General features: G+C 57.9%; 1 protein-coding gene across 1 annotated transcript; it reads right to left on the minus strand.

Moving 5' to 3' along the window:
* Positions 1 to 1,859: 1,859 nt before the first annotated feature.
* Positions 1,860 to 17,130, minus strand: UNC13D (unc-13 homolog D; the record flags this gene model as incomplete). Its single annotated transcript, XM_084273505.1, has 32 exons — positions 1,860 to 2,208; positions 2,324 to 2,529; positions 2,819 to 2,942; positions 3,434 to 3,554; positions 3,805 to 3,888; positions 4,000 to 4,071; positions 4,149 to 4,254; positions 4,448 to 4,527; positions 4,832 to 4,900; positions 5,067 to 5,273; positions 5,538 to 5,636; positions 5,826 to 5,969; positions 6,502 to 6,622; positions 6,948 to 7,078; positions 7,396 to 7,447; positions 7,687 to 7,784; positions 8,171 to 8,227; positions 8,518 to 8,608; positions 8,860 to 8,984; positions 9,576 to 9,693; positions 10,841 to 10,944; positions 11,191 to 11,283; positions 11,599 to 11,703; positions 12,065 to 12,134; positions 12,325 to 12,393; positions 12,795 to 12,839; positions 13,178 to 13,355; positions 13,438 to 13,504; positions 13,800 to 13,859; positions 14,271 to 14,378; positions 14,651 to 14,683; positions 17,074 to 17,130. The coding sequence occupies 32 exons, from the start codon at positions 17,128 to 17,130 to the stop codon at positions 2,102 to 2,104; spliced, it is 3,201 nt and encodes a 1,066-aa protein (XP_084129631.1). The 3' UTR covers positions 1,860 to 2,101.
* Between the last annotated feature and the right edge of the window lie 1,488 nt (positions 17,131 to 18,618).

The following is an 18,618-nucleotide window of genomic DNA, read 5'->3' on the forward strand; positions in this document are numbered from 1 at the left end:
GGCTCACAGGGGCTGCGATACTGTCTTGTTGCTGGCCAGGCTCCTGCAAGCTCCCTCAGTGCCCACAAGCACCCCCAGGTCAGTATGTAAAACACAAACACCTCCAAGAGCTACGGCCATTTGAATAAAAAAACCCACCACGGTGTCTGTGAGGGGAGGGAGAAACCAAAAAAACCCACCCACAACAAAAGCCCCAACCTAAAAATCCCAGAAAAGCCCGTGTGCTGCATGGGGAGGTGCCAGACACAGAGCCAGCAGTGTGGGCTGCACAGGGATGGTCCCTCCAGCCCCTCTCACCCAGCATCACACAGCCCCAAGGACACATGTATCTGCCTGGGGCCCTTTCTTCATCACCCCACTGCCATGCACGGCCCCTCCTAAAAAGCCTTTTACCATCCTGTCGTGGTTTTACCCCCACACAGCTGCCTGCTATTTAAAGGAAAAGAGGAAGGGGAGAAGTGTTGGGGGCAGTGAGGGAAGGGAAGGGAAAAGGAAGGGGCAAGTAACAACCCCAGAACCAAGAAACCAAAAGCCCATGGGTTGGGATAAGGACAGTTTACTAGAGTAGCAGAAAGATCAAACATAACAATGCTGACAGGACTTTAGAGCAAAAATCTATGAACCTGTTGATACCCAATGCAGTTTCTCACCGAACCCACAGCTCAGGCCGTGCCACCCAGAGCCGTCCTGGAACCCGACTGTCCCCCAAAAACCGCACGTCCTGGAGCCGCCCCCTCCTCCTCCCATCAGCCCCCTTTATACTGAGCATGGTGTCATTGGCATGAAATACTCTCTTTGGCCAGTCTGGGTCACCTGTCCTGGCTTTGTCCCTCCTTTCTCATGAATAGAGAAATATGAAGAGCTGAGAAAGTCCTTGACTGCCTGACCACAACTAAACACATCAGGGTGTTATCAGCACTGCTCCCCTGTTAACTCTCAAACACAGCATCCCACCCGCTGCTACAAAAGAAGTTCACTCCATCCTGACCCAAACCAGGACACATCCTGAGCCAGACCTGGCCTTTATGCATCTCATCAGGCTCTTTCACAGCCCAAATCCTGACTCCAGTGGTGAGTTGACAGGCACCAGCCATGCAGCAGCAGCTTTCCCAGCCCTTTGATTTATACTTCGTGTAGGAGAGATTTTTTTTTGCAGTGGTCTGTAACTCAAACCATCACTACCTGATTCCCTGCAGAGAAAAAGACCTCAGCCAATTGATCACAGCCAAGCCAAAGCCTGGGCTGCCTGCAGGGACCAGCCACGGCTGGAAGGGGAGGAAAAAAGCAGCTGCTGGTGGCAGCCACTGCCCAGCTAGTGCTGCCCATCCCTGGGCGAGGGACCCGACTGCCTCCCCTGTGCCAGCACATCTCACCAGCAGTGCAGAGCCCAGCCCCATTCCACCTCCCTATCCTCTTTCCAATTGGAAACTCAGACAAAAATCACTTGTGTGCCATTTCCTCTACTGAAACCCCACAGCTGGCAGCCCCTTCTCAGCTCACCCCATCAAGGGAGGCAGCCCCAACACACCCCAACTGCCTTGGCCCACCCCGCTGCACTGCTGCTGGCACAGGGCTGTTGTCCTGAAGCACCCTCTGCACAGACTCAGCCCACGCATCGGCTTTGTTTCTTTTAATTTAAAATAAGAGGCTTATCCACAAGGAAAAAAAAAAGGCAGGTTTGCCCATGGGTTGTCCCCACCCCAAGTAAATGATGCTGCATCTGCATTGCCCTGATGCAGTGTTGCAGACAGGAGGGTTTGGGGACATGGCCAGGAGATGCAGCACCAGCAGTGACAAGCTAATGGGGACAGGCAGGGACAGCCACACTTCCATTCCCCCCCCGCCCCCCTCCCCCGTGTAGTGTTGCTAGTCTGGACAGGCACAGAAATCCCCTGAAATACCATGTGCCCACCCTCCACAGACTCACGGGAGCTTTGTTGCCGAGAGGTGGGGGTGAGAGGGGTGCTGGGGGTGGGGGCACAGAGACCCCTCCCTCTGTCCTTCCAGCCTTTGCAGATGGCTCTGGCTCCACATTCGGCAACAGCCCTGGGGTCCCACTGGCCAGACCCCCTCATTTCAGGACCCTCTTCCTCTGCCTCCCTCACTCCGTCTCCTTGGACTGCCTGGCTCGTTGCTTGCGGAGCTTAACGAAGGCCTGAGCTTCTTTATCCCCCTTCCTGGACTCCAGCAGCCGGAGGATCTCATCTCCTGTCAGAGAGGAGGGGCATGACAGTGAGAGATGCTCAGCGCAGCCCCCTCACCACGCTGTGGGGCTGGCAGGGGCTCAGCAGGGCTCAGCCCAGCGGCTGCTCCACACACTTACCAGTGGGCTTGGGGTGGGTGAGGGGGAGGCGGGTCTGGGGCACCCGTCCTGCATCAGCCTGGTCCTCATCAGTGTCGAGGCCGGGCAGGTGGCGGAGGGGAAAGAAGGCTTCGCCCTCCAGGTCGTTGCTTCCCAGCGTGTCGTAGTCGAACACGGTCAGCAGCAGGCAGGCCCCCTCCTGCCGGCACTTCTCAGGGGGGATCAAGCTGCAGAGGGGTTGGGATGTGGGGACTGTCACATCCCATCCCCTCTGTCCTGAAATTCAACCTTCCCTCCAGAGACCAAACAGGGTCCCAGACCAGCCCTGCACCATCCTGCAGGACCCAGGGGTTTGGGGTGCCTCTACCCCAGCTCCTACTGTGGGACCCCACGGCTGAGCCCCAACTGGGATGCAGGGGGTGAAATCCCAGTTCCTGGAGTAGCAGCCCTGCAGCAGGGGCTTTGCTGAAGTGGGGGGGAATGGTGGGAACTGGGAAGGTGTCAGCCCTTACGTACAAGTCGAAGGCTTCATCGAAGAGGGGGTGCAGCTCGTTCCTCTTGCACTGTGTGGTCCGGGCCACCACCTCGGGGAACTCATGCCGGGGTTCCAGCGTGAGCTGGACGAAGGGGTCGCTTGAGCCTGATGGGGTGCAGATGTCAGCACCCTGCTTCCTGACACCCCTTCTGCCCCGGGGGGTGTCAGGGCACCCTCACTGCCACCCCCAGCCCCGGCGCGTGGGAGGTGCGGTAACATCCCCAACCCTGCCCACGCGTTGCTCGGCCACGCTGCAAGAGGAGTGACCTCTCCTGGAGACCTCCCCAAACGACAGCCAGCCCGAGGGACTCCCTGTCTCTCCCTTTTCTGTCTGACGTGATTTGTACAGTGTGGAAAGGGCCCCTCCGGCAGCTGCTTGTGCTGCCAAGTGAAGGCAGCGGGGTGAGGACAGTGACCTGCCTGCCGCATCCCACTAGACCACCTTGGCCCAGGGCAGTAATCCCCTTCTCCCTCAAATCCAGACAGAGCCCTGATGACTCCAAGCACTGCCAGCTTCTCTCCTACCCAGAGGCACAGTGGGGACCGAGCACAGGGGGTCCCGGAGCAGTGGGGCTCCCCAGCCCACCCACACTCACCGTTGGAGTCCAGCGGGATGAGGTTGACGGCGTTGAGCACTTCCACGCGGAGCTTCTGCTCCGAGGGGCGGTACAGCGCCTTGATCGTCACCGCCCCGTACTTCTCCGAGCTGGTGTTCAGCTGAGCAGGGGGGTAGGAGATTGAGGGTACTGCAGAGGGGGTGCTCAGCATCCACTTGAGGCCGAACAGGGATTTTGGGGTATGGGGGGGGGATGGGTATTCTCTAGGATGCAGCTGAACCCCCTCCTGCCCACCACTCAGACAAAACCAGCCCCACCAGCCCCAGGACTGGGAGGGTGCTGGGGGAATCCCATGTTGTTACAGGCAGCATTGGTGGGGGAAGAGGTGAGGACACCATCCTGACTCCTACCTGCTGCTGGATCCTGTTGATGAAGTATTTCTGGATGAGCTTGCGGCTGGTGGCAGAGCAGAGGGCCAGGTGGGTCTCCAGTGACTGCAGGGAGAACAAGAGGTGATCTCAAATGGGTCTGCAGCCCAGAGACACCCTCCCTGGAGACCACCCAAAGGAAACCCTGGGGATCTCCACATCCCCAGCACCCCGTACCAGGAAGGCTGTGGTGTGGAGGGTCTCCAGCGGCAGCCCGCAGCCCTCAGCATGGAAGCACAGCTCCAGGCTCTGGGGAGAAGGACACTGTTAGTCAGCAACCAAACACCCATCCCCGCTGGGGACCCTCCAGTTCCCCCAGTTGGTACCTTCAGGGCACAGTGCAGCTTCTTGTAGCGCTGGGCTGAGGGCACCTGCTGCCCTGCGGCTGCCGACAGCACGGCCAAGGTGTGATGCCAGAGGAGAGTGAGGAGGCTGTGGGGGTCAGGGAGGAAGGCTGTGAGCAGGGGTTCTCAGGGGAGGTGGGTTGGGGGGGGTTGGTCCTCAGCTGAAGGTCTTAGCAAAGCCCCAGAGGGAACTGAGCCCCTGGGACTGGGGGAGACACTCCTGCCAAGGGACAGAGATGCTCCTGGCCCCTGCCATGGTGCATCCCCAGCGTCTGGCTCACCTCTTGAAGTTCTCCTGGACCAGATGCTCATTGAGATACTGCAGCTCTGACTCCAGGAACTTCATGAGTGGGATGATGGACTGCAGCAAGAGAAGGGCATTGGGAAGGGCAGGGGTGGGAGGCATATCCATCAGGGCACAGCAAGGACAGGGCTGAGACGGTGGAGGGGGGGTTCTGGAGGACCTCCCTTCCACAGTGAGGATGCGGGCAGGCTGTGCCTGGCCTGGTCCTGCTGCTGACATGGGCACCAAATGACGTGTATGGAGGTCTGGGGCCCATCACTGGTGTGCCCCAGGCATGGGGCAGGGAGAGGTGGGCAAGGGTGATGAGGGCCTCCACCAAACAGGCAAGGCTTATTCACAAGCTGCCAGGTCAGGTACTTACATCCTCAGGTTCTTGGTTGTTGTTGGAAGACGAGAGCTCCTGGATGTGTCTGGCGATGCCCTTTTCCAGCTGCCAGGGAGAAATGCATTGACATTTGGCCTCTGCACCAGCTTCTTCATGCCCAGGTCCACTTTGTCCCCACCTCAGGAGCACCACGGGCTCCAGGCCCCCTTAGGTGAAACCTCCCCACTTTGGGTCAGGTGGGGGGCAGGGGGGGTCAGTGGCAGGTGGTCACCTTCGTGGCCAGGGCTTGCACCACATCCCGAATCTCATGGTCCAGGCAGGAGACAGCGCTGTCAAGCTGGTGGTGCAGCGTGTGCTGGATCTGCTGATGGTTGATGACATCCCCTGTGCGCTGCTCCAGCTGGGCCCAGTCCAGCTGCGATGGCAGCTTCAGGATCAGCAGCCGCAGCTGCTTGATGTTGTTCACCACGATGCAGAGCTGAGGAAATGGATCTGCTTCAGGGCGTCCCACACCCCTGGTACCTCCCTGACCGGCTCCATCCCCATCCTCATCCTGCTCCCCCTGCTCACACCATTTCCCTCCTGATTTTCCAGGACCGTGGCTATCAGGAGCCAACTGATCCCCATGAAACCCAAACCCAAGGATGTCAGCTGGGTTCTCAGCAGCTCATCTCCCTCTCTGCCCCAAAACCACAGCCAAATTCTACCTCTCCCTAAGCAGTGGGCCCTGTGCCATACCAACCCTGTTGGCTGCTTCACCCTCATTCCGCTCGCTCAGCGACAGAGCCTCAGCCCTCTCCTTGATAAGCCGGCAGTACATCAGGGCAATTCTGCACATGTCCTGCAGGACAGAGATGAAGCCAATGGGACTGAGCTGGCAGCACAGGGACCACCAACGTGCCAGGGGACTCCATCGCATCAGCGTGTGATGCTGTCCCCCAGCTGAGACCTGTCTCCAAGGGCAGAAGAGAAAACTCCTGCTGCGATGCCCATGAGCATGGCATCTGCTGGCAGGGGCTGGTGTACAAACCTCCACAAGCTTCACCATGATCATGAAGGCTTCCTCAGGGTCTGGCCAGTTGAGCTGCTGCCAAGTCTTCACAATCTGGGCGTAGCAGGTGGACAGGTCAACAGTGGATGTGCTGTGCTTGTTGTGCTCCCCGAAAGGTGTCAACTGAGAGGGCAGAGAAAGTAAAGGCAACTTGGTGTGCTGGGAAGAAGCCATCCCTGACAGGAGAGCTGCACCTTTATTTTAGGGGTGTGTGGCCCATCCTCAGCTCCATATATCCCAAGGTCACCCAAACACTTTAAAGAGTGGAGGAGATGAGGATGGATGGAGCAGCCTAAACTCCCTCCATCATACTCCATAGTTAGACCACGCTGAAGAGAGGGGTGAGGAGCCTGCAGCCCCACAGTTCCCTTCCCTCCCCTCTTCCTGAAGCAAAGGGGCTGCTCACAGTATGCCCCAAACTCAAGGTCATTGGGCTTGGGCTGCCAGAGAGCAGCAAGGGAAGGGGCACAGGGATGTGGTGTGGTGCTGGGGTAAGATCAACTTGTCCACATCCTTTGTTAGGTGTTTGGGAGAGAAACCAGCCTGGTCCTTGGCTGCGAGAGGAACCTGCATGGCACAAGTGCATGGCACAAGGCACAGAGTGAGCTGGAGAGTCCTCAAAGGACAGAGGGAGATGTGCTCCTCCCTGGGTTACCTGGTCCATCTGGACAGCTCTCTGTGCCCTCTCCAGCGCGATGGTGTAGGCCTTCTGCAGCCACTGTGGCACAGCTTCCTTGAACCACTGGTGGAAATTGCTCAGAGCCAGAGGTCCATCCCTGTAGATAAAGGTACCAACTTCTCCAACTGCACAGCAGCAGCATGGGGCCATCACCCCTGTACAAGGTCATGTACAACTGCCCCAAGGCAGAGGCAGCACGCAGCACCATGCTGAGGAGAAGCCTTCCTTTGCCTGGAAGTTGAGGTTTGCATCAACCCCACTCAGAGACAAGCCTGAGACCCTCCTGGTGATGCTCACATCAACACCAGACACCAACAGCCTGGTCTGCCTTGGGTGTGATTAGTGATGTAGGTGAATGGGAAGGATTTGGAGTGCCCCACAATCCCCTCACTTGAGTGTCTCCCCTCTCTCTGCTGGGGTACCTCTTTGGGAGGAAATCCTTCATCTTGTAGAGCTCCTGCAGGTTCATGTAGAGCTGGAAAAGGCTCTCAGCTGTGGGTTTGGACATGCTGCTGTCGACCTCGTGCAGCTGCTCCTGGACATGCTCTGCAACCTGTCAATGAGCAAGGGAAGGGGGGAGAGCTGTGAGCTCCTGAGGAGGACTGGTCTGCTAGGGGCTCTCTGGAGCCACAGTGTGAGGGTCATCTCAGGGAACGCTGCAGCCCCTTGGGTGGCATTACAGGACATTCACTGGGTCAAGTAAGCAGATGATGGTCACGTTATAGGCACATGGGTGAAGACAGAGAGCTTCCCAGGCTCACTCTCTTTCCAGGCTTGTAACAGCCAGTTGCCACCTGAATGGCAGCCAGAAACCTCAGCCTGACTTTAGACCTTAGTCCCACGAGTTCAAAGCAGCCCAGGCTTGCTCACCAGGGTCTCCAGCTCCAGGTAGGCGATGGAGAAGAGATTCAACTTCAACGTGCTGCAAGAAGGAAACAGGAACTCAGAAGGCTGCCAGCCCCAGCCCAGAAAACCCAGTCCAGCAAACCCTCCCAGGCCATGCTCCTGCCGTAAGGGTGAGGACAGTACAGCTCCAACAGGCAGAGAAAGGACCACAGGTGCTGACTGTTGAGCCCAAGAGCCATGGGATGAGGCATCACAGTGCCCTGTTATTCTTTACCCCAGGGAATGTTTGGTTGGGGATCAAGCTCCAAAACTTACTTGATGAAGAATTTATTCCAGATTTTCTGGCCCTGCTGGAGATCTCCTATCACCTCCAGGAGGAGCCTGGACAAGGCTTTGCCATTCTCCTCCATGCTCTGCAGAGGAAGGAACAGCTTGGTTTGGATCCTTAGTGACTTTGAGACAACCCAGACTCCATTCTGTTCTCATTAATGTCTGTGATTCGTCCTTGTGAGGCAGCAATCTGTCATTAGACCCACGTTAGGAGCACCAAGTTGTTGGTGACATCCCTGTGCTTGCATGGCTGGGCTGGGGTCATCATCCTGTTCTCCTGAGCATTGCACCAAGCTTCAGTGCACCTTGGCAGCTGCTGGTAACATGGCTCATGGTATCTTTAAGCTGGAAACCCAAATGCCTTGACTGCATCAGAAAACTGGAGAAGTTTTGTCTTGTCTTGGGCCTCCCACCCCAAGCCCATAAAATTGCTCCTTATAAGGTCAGAGAGGCAGAAACAGGAACTGACCTTCACCATGGGCTTGAGGTGTTGCTTCTTCATGTGAAACCACTCTGTGGTGCCTGACTGCAAGAGAAGAGTCCTGGTGTGATGGCAGGGAAGCAGGATGCACAAAGATGGTTCTGTCATCACCTTCACTGTCCCTGCCCCCTGGGTGTGGTCAGGAGCCAGCTCCATGGGTTGGAAACTATGGGCTGGGGCCACCATGTTGAAGAGGAGCCAGTGGTTCCCCTCCCATGGTTATCCATGTGGCTTTGCTGAGGTGTGAGCATTGGGCAGGGGGTGGATGGCAAGGGGGGAGCAGCAGGGTCCCACCTCCCCGGGGCTGTGGAGGCTGAGAGCCATAGTCCCACTACCTTCAGTGCTGTGGAGACCATCTGTGGGAGGTCAGGGCTGAGTGTGCACAGCTCATGGAAAGCTTTCATTTTGCACATCTGGACCAGGACCCTGCAAAGCAAGAACCTTGAGTGGAACCCAGTATTACCCATCAGAAACAAACACCTCTCCCACCAGAGGCCCTACCCAAACAGACCCTCCCCTCCTGACATCCCCCACAAGGAACCCAGGATGAGGAACAAGAGTCACAGCAACCTAGAAGAAAGGGCTTACACAGGCTTTTGCCCAAGCTTACAGACTTGTCCATGGTGGTGGCCAAGCCACATGACCTCCTGCACAGCTGGTACTGGCGCTCGACTCACCGGAGCAAAGACTGGAGCCTCTCCGTGGACCTCGGGACAGAGAGGGGGAAGATGATGCGGTACCTCCGGATGAGGGAGATCCCATAAGTCAGCAAGGACTGGAAGGACTCAGCCAGCTCTGCTTTCTGGGGGAAAGAAAGGAAACACACACTGTCCTCAGCAGCTGAGAGATGCTGGCAGGACCACGGCACCATGGCAGAGGGAGCTGGTGGCTCCCGTTCCTTTCTAGCCTGCGCTGTGGGTGGGAACCCCCCGATACCTCTGGTAACTTGTCCCTGGAGGGACAGAACTTTGTGCTTAAACCTCATTGCTGCATCTGAAGAATTCAGAGGCTCAGCATGGAGCTGGGATGCCCTAGGAGGACGGGCAGGGAAAAGTAGGAACAGGGTGTGGAGTTGGGTAGTGATTGACTTGATGGCAGCAGTGAAGGAGAGGGATGTTGGTGCAAAGGGTAAGGGCTTCTCCACAGAGAGGGAGAACAAACCCCCAAGGCAAAGTGGCTCCCTGACCCAGGGGTTGTCCTGGTCCCCATGGTTGGCTCTCCCTAGAAATGACCTCCAGCCATCCCAGCACCCCTAAATCCCCACAAGCTCCTGCCCTTCCTGGAACACAGGGAGGGAGAGAGCTCCAGGAGCTGGGAGGAGAGGCTGAGGGTGGGGTGCACAGGGCACCTTTCCCTGATCATTGCCCAGCACGTGGTGCTGGGGCCCCCTCACCTGCTCTGGCTTCAGGCGCTCCTGCACCCACTGGTACTCGATGCTGGTGATCTGGTGGAGCAGGCAGTTGCTGTTGAACTCCAGGCTCTGGTAGAGCTTGCTGTACGCCAGCCACTGCCTGGGGAGGAGGGAGAGGCTGGGCTGAGCCCCAGGCACTGGGGGGCACCCAAGGGGCCAGCTACAGCTGGGATTGCAGCACCCAGACCTCCTGGTGCTGCTTGGGGCAGGGGGCACCACCAGCTGCACTGAGCTCACAGGAGAGAACAGCTGCAGTCAGACAAACCTAGGGAAGGCTTTGGGGACCCTTGATGCCCCTGGTGCTGCATCACAGAATCATGAAGGTTGGAAAAGACCTCCAGTCCAACCATCCCCTTACCAGCTGTACTGCTTACTAACCCATGTCCCTAAGTACCTCATCCCTTGAGTGTCCTGAGGGATGGTGACTCCACCACCTCCCTGGGCAGCTTCTTCCAATGCCCAACCACTTTTTCTGAGAAGAAATTTCTCCTCACTTCTAACCTGAACCTCCCCTGGCACAATTTGCAGCCATTCCCTCTCATCCTGTCTCTAGTCATCTGCGAGAAGACACTGACCTCCAGCTCACCACAACCTCCTTCCAGCTGTAGAGAGCAATAAGGTTTCCCCTGAGCCTCCTCTTCTCCAGGCTAAACAACCCCAGTCCCCTCTGCCACTCCCCATCAGACTTGTGCTCCAGACCCTTCACCAGCTTTGTCACCCTTCTCTGGACACACTCCAGGGCCTCGATGTCTTTGTTGGCGGGGCCCAAAACTGAGCACAGCACTCAAGGTGCAGCCTCACCAGAGCTGAGCACAGGGGGATGATCACCTCCCTGGCCCTGCTGGCCACACTATTTCTGATCCAAGCCAGGATGTCCTTGGACTTCTTGGCCACCTGGGCACACTGCTGGCTCATGTTCAGGCAAGTGTCAAGCAACATCCCAGGTCCTTCTCCCCTCTGCAGGTTTCCAGACCCCCCCACCCCAGGCCTGTAGCGTTGCCTGGGGTTGTTGTGACCAAAGTGCAGGACCCAGCACTTCACCACATTGAACTTCATCCCACTGGCTTCTGCCCATTCATTCAACTTGCCCAGGTCCCTCTGGAGAGCCTTCCAACCCTCCAGCAGATTGACACTTCCCCCCAGTCATAGAATCACAGACTGGTTTGGGCTGGAAGGAACCTCAGAGATCATCTAGTCCCAACCCCACTGCCACGGGCTCAGGGCATCCCTGGGCACAGGGTACTCACGCCATGACCTGGTGGAAGTCAGAGAGATCCTTCTGCGTGGCGTGCAGGTACAGCACGGTGCTGGCATGTCTGCTCAGCTCCCCGTCCCAGGAGATGCTGCCAGCCTGGGGGGAGGCAAAAGGAAGGTGACATGGCCTGCAGCAAGCTGGGCTGCGTGAGGAAGGGGACAGGCACCCGGGTGGGGTGTGTTCCAGGGCCACGGGAGGAGCGAGTGCCCCATGCAGATGCCAAGCACAGGCAGAGGGCATTGTCACCCCGTCACACTGCAGCAATGTGTCAGGTGTGATGGGCCCAAAGGAAGCCCCTCACCCCAGCCCTGGTGCCAAAGGGCTCCTTCTCCCCCGTGGTACCTGGTGCTGAAGGATCTCATGGGACACCAGCTGCTGCAGGAGGTGGCGATGGACAGTGTAGCTTGGCTGTGTCCGGCTGCTTGTGGTGGCCCTCTGAAGAGACAAGGCACAGAGGCAATAACCAAAACTTGCCTGAACATGCAGGGATGCAGTGAGAGTGGGGACACAAGAGCCCAGAGAGCATGGAGACAGAGTGCCCCACCTGAAGCTGAGCCAAAGGTGCACCAGGAGCACCCCCATTCTGGCATGGAGGTTGGGGTAGGTGGGAGGCAAGCACATGCAAGCCCTTGTGCTGGCACCTCTGATCCTGGCACAGGGATCTGTGACCCCAGGATAGGTGCCCAGGGACAGGCAGCTGCCCCGTCCTGCCAAGGCAAAGGAAAGGGACCCCTTCCCACCCCCTCCTACCTTCTTATGAGTCAGCAAGAACTGCAGGTGACACTGTCCCCTGTTAGGGTACGTCTCTGTCCGTGGCTCCAGCTGGTACCACTGGTCATCCCAGCAGCGCAGGTCCTGCACAGACAGAGACATGGGTGATGCCCTGGGCAGCCTTCCTGGGGAAAGGATCCCACCCAGGAACCAGGTCCCACAGTGTCAATGGGACAGGAAGGTGCTGTGTTGGATAACTCTAGCACTGGGTTCCAAATAAAAGATGTGTAATCACAGAGTGTGTGTTGGAGCAGCTGGGGCACTTGCCACCCAACTGAGGAACTGACATCAGTTCGCAGCTCCGAGCTGGGATCCTGTGTGAGCTCAGTGCTGCCACAGGGCTGGGATCCTGTGTGAGCTCAGTGCTGCCACAGGGCTGGGATCCTGGGAAGTTTTACTGGTGCCTGGAGAGTGACTTGAAGGAGCAGATGTCCACAGCACTCACCTTCAGGCGAAGGACCACGTTGCCCAGGAAATCATCCTGCCCTTTGTCTTTTCGAGCATCTTTGAAGATTCTGAAAGGCACAAACGAGCCCGGGGGGTGAAAAGGTTTCCTGCAGCCATAACCCACTCACTGCTGGGGCAAAGGCCACGCAGAGCTGCTGCCCTCCCTCCTTCCAAAAGCAATTCTTAAAATCCAACAGGCAAATAAGCCCTTTCCAAGGCCTCTCTCCTTGGCAGCCTTAGGGCTACGCCAGCACCAACCGTTTGAGACCGTGGAGGTCCGTCAGCTCCCCCAGCTTGTGTCGCACCGACTCCACCACGTCCGAGTCCCTGCCAGGGCGGCAGCCAAACCACCCCGGGGAAAAGGAGGAAATTCAGGCGATTGCAAAACAGGCCAGGGAGTTGCAATGACAGCAAGAGAAGGGGCTGGGTGGGGGGAATGTGTTGGGGCCACCCTTTGAAACCAGCTGTCCAGCCAATATCTGCAAAGGTGGTGTCTTTCCGTAAGTAAAATCAGAGCTCAGGGTCAGCCCTGCCTGGGCAAAGGCAGCCTGGGCTCCCTCTGCTTGTGCTGGTTGCATCCTGCACCTTGTGCTGCTCCAGCAAAAGGTGATGGGAAAAGCGATCCCTAGCTGGTTTCTGGGACTTTTTAAAGGGTGCAGGTTGAAAGACCACCCCAGGAGACAAGACCCCAGGGTTTAGGGCTGCTGTCCAGGGGTGCTGCCACTTACCACATGTCCAGGTGGAAGCTGGCCGTCTCCATGTCTTCAAACTCCCTGCAAGGCACCAGTGGGATGCTGTTACTCAAGCAGCATCCAAGGGACCAGCAGCAAGCAGGGTCCTCTCTGGGGGAGACCCCAAACCACCCTGCACACCCTGGGGAAGTGGTGGGACAGCCCCCAGGGAGGGATTTTTGCCGTGCTTTTGTTTTTCACCTCCCTGCACCTGCTGCATGGGTCAGACCAGAAGCTTGGCAAGGCCCAGTGGGCATCACACCAGTAGAGCCCTAGCTCCTGGTTGGGGTGAGCGGTGAACCCCTCCATCCACCCCAAACAGCCTTGGGCACCCCGTCCAGCCCCCCCGCAGTGAGCAGAGGGAAGGAGTGCTGGATTACAGGATGAAGGTCTCGTCCCACACCGGGCTGAGGGTCTGGCTTATGACTTGTGTGCGATGGATCTGGTCTTCAGGGATGAGGTCTTTGACCACAGCCTTCATCCTCTTCTTGTGATCGGGGTGGGCCAGTTCCCGGCTCTTGGCTGCGATGCCCAGCAGGCAGTAGGGGTCACTGAACCCTGCGAGGGTGAAGGGTGTCAGGCTCTGGTGGGAGCAGCAGCTGCCCCTTCTCCGATGGGACACCCATCCATCTCCACTTACCGCTGACATCTTTACCCAGGATCCCCTTGGCTTCCTTCACAGTGGCTTTCAGGCAAAAAATTGGGCTCTAGAAGAAAAAAAAAGCAGAAAAAAAAAAAAAGCTTAATATGGGGTTCAGCAGCCCCAGGAGGAAGGATGTGGCTCACGAAGGATTGCACCGTCAGCTGCCACTCAGGCTAGCAAACAGCTCCTGAGCAACAGCCCCAGCGTAGCCCCGGGCACCCTGTACCCCAGAGCCCAAACACAGCAGGTCAGGAGGCACTTTGCCAGCACCCCACCCCCCCCACCCAGCACCACCCAGATGTGGGGACCCCCCCCCCCCAAGCTGCAACTTACTGGGGAGACACTGTCTTGCTGCATACCTCCAGTTTCTTGACCTGCTGCATGATGACTCTGTGCTCCTCTGCATCCATGCCGAAGGCCTGTTGTTGATACCAAGGGATGCTGCCCCGTTAGCAGGGGCTGGAGTGCAGCCAGGGGCTTCTCTCCGCTCCCTGGGAGCCAGCTGCAGCTCAAGGGGAGAGGAGAGGAGCAACGAGCCCAGCAGAAGGGCTGGGGACCAGCTGAAAGCTCTCCAGGGAGAGCCTTCTTCCCACCATCCCGAGCCTAAAATAAACATTTCTCCCAAAGACTAATATTTCCCAGCCACACCCCATCCCATCCCATCCCACTCCATCCCACTCCATCCCACCCCACCCCAGCTGGATGCTGCTGCTGCATCTTTGAACGTGCTTGCTGAAAGCGCTTGCTCCAAGAGCTCCTCTTTTCCTTTAGCTGGGTGGACATGTCAGGGGACAGGTTTTGGGGACCCCGCTGAGGAGGTGGGGACCCACCTTTTGCACATAGTCATAGAGCTCCTGGGAGTCTGCAACATGGTGGTGCTCGGGCTTGCCCAGGCGGTGCCAGATGGTGTAGAGGACCTCCTCATAGAGCAGGGCCAGCTACAGGGAGAGAACCAACACCTCACATCTGGTGAGGCCAGCAGGGACTTGCTCCGTGTACTCCCTGGGATTAGCAGGGTGTCCCTCCTCCCCAGCCCCCCAGCTTCCCTACCTGTCCCTGCCACCCCCCTCCCAGCATCCAGCCCTGCCCAACCACCACCAGCTGTGCCTGGGGAGCATCTTCAGGAGCTGAGCTACAGCCCTGAGCCCCAGCAGCACTGCCAGCCCCCCCAGTATCACCAAAGGAGATCATGCCAGGGCCACACTTGTACCTCTTGCTTGGAGAACCGGTGGGACAGATCCATCTAGAGAAAAAGAGAAGCGGAGAGGTTTCCCATCAGGTCTCATGGCAGGGAGTGGTTTTAGGAGGAAACCACACTCAGGTAGAGCTAGACATCCCATCGGGGTAGGATAGCCCCAAAGGATGCCCTGACACCACACTGATGCCCCACAGGCACTTCCCCCCACCTACCAGCAGTGCAGCACAGGGGCTTCACTGCTGAGCCCCATTAACTGAGGAGGGGGCAGCAGGGATGGCAACAGCAACTTGGGGTGACCCATAGGAGTCTCTAAAAGCCAGCCACCTCATCACTCACCCCACGGAGCTGCTCACTGGCCTGGCCACCCCCAGCAGGACCAGGCTGGAGCAAAGTGGCCAAGGGCCAGGGAAAGTGCCCAAGTGCAGCGTGGAGCTGCAGGCTGGCCAAGGCAGTCACAGAGCCATGGACAAGGAGACATCAAAGCTGGTGTCCCCTTGCTGGTGTCCCCTTGTTGAGCTGGAGTCCATTCCCTGCTTGAAGGATCACCAGCCACAACAGTTGCTTTCCATGGGGCAATTCAATGTAACCAGTGCCACATGATGAGGCACAGCCCAGCTCCGTTGGCACGCAGACCCAGGGGTCCCACTGACCACACAGCTCATGCCCTGAATGTCACCTCCCCACTCATCCCAGCTCTGCACGGCTCCAGCCAGGAAACCAAAGCACCTCTGCCCAAAATCCCCTTTTCCCTGGCAAACCCAGCTCCCAGCCCATCCCCACCACCAGTTCTCTCCCCACCACAGAAGCTGAGCCTGTCCTACATCTGGTCCCACAGCTGTGGTCTGGATTCAGCCACCATCACAGCTGAGTAATTGTCACAGAGCCTGGCTGGGTGACGGTGACATTGCCACTGCCATGAGCTGGGTGATGCAGCCAGGAGGAGGGTGATGGGTGCCCTTGTGCCATCCGTTACGGCTCCCAGGGCTGGAACCTTTCGGGACCACAGTGGGGTGATGCCAAAACAATAAGATAAACTTCTGAAATAAGTTTGTCCCTTTCCATGGCGAGTGTTTCATGCCAAGCACAGCCCCAGCGGCTCTCACTTAACCAGGGCAGGAGGGGACAGGCAGACCAGCCCTACCTGTGGGTCAGCCCAGGCCCTGAGATGACCTTGGGATCCTCCTAATAGAAAAACCAACCCTGAGCTGGAACATTAACATTTGCTTATGGCAAATCAGAGGCTGGCATAATCCCCTGGCCATCTGCACTAAATTCAACTCTTCCACCCCCAGCGAGTTTAACCCTCAAGCTGCTTCTCTCCCACTGTTTTGTCCCTTCTTTTAACTGCTGGTCAGTGCCAGGGGGCTGCAGTGGCTCAGCAGCCCCTGTGGGAGGGGGACATTGCACCCCGGAGGGACCCTGCCTGCCCAAGTTCCTGGCATCATCCTGCCTGCACCAGGGCACAGTGTGCACAGCCCCATCCCCAATCCTTCTGCCCCCCACAGACAGCCCCATAGAGGGTTGCACACATGCAGGGAAGAGGAATAAACCCTTGATTTCTCTGATGCCATTACTTATCAGCAAAGCTCCTTGTTCTGCAGTGGGGCCGTGCGAGGCAGCAGGAGGAGGAATCACCATTTGGGGGGCAGAGGGGCTGCTCTCTGTTGCTCCCTTCTGCCACAGGGGATGGCTGCTGCTACAGGATCTGCTTTGCTCTTGCCCATACGTGCATAGGACTGGTTGAGCTCAAGCTGAGCTGAGCCACCAGGATGCTCCTGCTAATCCCCAGCCCAAATCCATTTGCAGTGCTTAAATCCAGGTCCAGATACAGCTGCCAGCATCACCAGTGAAGGAGGTGACACTGAGGAGGGAGGAGTTCTTGGAGAGGGGGATCACCACCAGGACAGATCATCCCAGGAGTCCACCATGGGGGGTTGACTGTGCCCACAGGCTCCCAGCAGCACCGGGCAGAGCTATAGGTTCCATCTCCATGGGGACAGCCACACAGATACCATCTATCCAGCCAGTGCAGAGGAAGTTGGTTGGGTTGGGCAAGAACAGGGCTCGGGGATGTGCTGGCAGCAGGGAGCTCAGAGGGGCTGAGGGGGGAGGGAGGCACTGGGAAGCTCTGACCCAGCTACAAAGGGACCCTTGGTGCTGGAGCAGAGCTGCAGCCGTGTGGACCCTGCACACAGGTGGATGTTTGTATGGGTATGGCTGCCCCACATCCCCACCCCCACTCCCTGCTTGCCCTTGCACAGCATCCCGGCTGGGACAGGGACTCAGCCATGTTTCTCTCAGCAAAGCGCCCAGCTCAGCACCCTGGGATTGCCCAGGCACAGCTGCTCCAGCCCCTCCCTGGGGCCATCACACCCCAAAACACACTCCCCAGCCCCCAACATGCTCCCCAGCCCCCCAGAGCCACAGCCACCTACCTCAGGGCTCTCCTCCTCGGGGAGGGTCCCCACGGGGGGCTCGCTGGCAGCATCCATCTCAGGGGAAGGCTCAGCACAGAGCTGGGCAGCAGCTGCAGCTCGGGCTGCCGCCTTTGCCCCTTGCTTGCATGCTCAGAGGAAACCACAGACTTTATCTCACCATGGCCATTTTGAGAGCGGAAACGTGCCTCCCTCCTCCCTCCAGAGCGACACAGACACAGGCATCCCAGCCCTGCTTCCCACCACCCCATCCTGGACAGGCAGCCCCTCAGCGGTTGCAACTGTGTGGCACAGCTGGAATGGGGGCAAAGAAGAGCATCACATCCAGTCCCTGCTATTATTTGTGAGCGAGGAGTTAGGAGCAAGCAGACTGAAACAGCCCCCAAAAGGCAAAGCCTAGCAGGGAAAGCACAGGGGGGTGGAGAGGAAGGGTGGGTGCAACGTAGAGGATCTGGTCTCTGATGTGTGTCTGGGATCCATCATGCCCCACAAGAAACAGAAGGTGTCATCAGCCCCAGGGAACGGAGGAGCTTGGAAACCCTGCACAGAATCTGCAGGGTGGGAAATCCCTGGGGCACCCAGGTGTGTTGGCCAAGGTTGGGCTGAGAACTGATGCAGTTGGTGCATGTGCCTTGGGCAGCACCAGGAAAGGGACCATGGCTTTTTTCCTGGATGGGCTGTGCAGACAGAGCTGCTCACTGAGAAAAGAAAAAAAAAAAAGCAGCAGGAAGTGGCATCATAAACTTGTGCTGTACTGTCAGCTTTCCTGCTCAGAAACACGGTATCTGATTGCAGCTCACAAGGCAGTTGCCTATCGCAGGCTGGCAGCAGCTCCTGCACCCCAAAGATCCCTATCGCAGTGCCTGTGCTGATGGTGAAGGGGTAATGGCATGGGTGGGCACCAGGAATCGCTGCAGAGGAGGGAAGAGCTGGCTTGCTCCTGGATGGCCAAGGTACAGCCAGAGCTAAGAGCAGCCTCGTGCTCAGAGGGGCTGCTGAGCTGTTCAGTGGAGAGACCCCACAGCCCCAAGAAGGACATCAGCCTGCATGCAAAGCTTGCACATCAGTGCTGGTGCTGCTGAGCACCCCTCTGCAAAGCAGGGCCATGATCACAGCTGATGCTGCACTCTCTATCAAGAAAGAGGACTTTCTGGCTTTCCAGCCCCCAGCCACTCCTGGAAGCTGTGAGCAAGATGCTTCAGATGCAATGAGGGCGCCAGAGGCTCCACACTGGGTTCAGTGGTGCCATGTAGCCTGTCAGGGCTAAGCAGGAAACCCTGGCTGCGGAAACTGCACTGGAAGGTGCGTTCCCTTAATGACCATAGGCAGCATCACAAAGACATGACTCCAATGACCTGGAGGTGCCTGCGTGGGGGTACCCTGCAGTGCACTGGCTTGGACCAGAGCTGCTGGAGGAGTCTGGCAGCAGCCTCCTTGCAAGAGGGCAGGAGGAAGGCAGGCAGCCCATCCCTTTCACCTTGTAATCATCTGGTCCCATAATTAAAGCAGGTTGTGCTGGATTTGCAGCTTTAGGATAGACACAAA

Source organism: Gallinula chloropus (assembly GCF_964237585.1).
Source record: "Gallinula chloropus genome assembly, chromosome: 20".
NCBI classification, from domain to species: Eukaryota; Metazoa; Chordata; class Aves; order Gruiformes; family Rallidae; genus Gallinula; species Gallinula chloropus.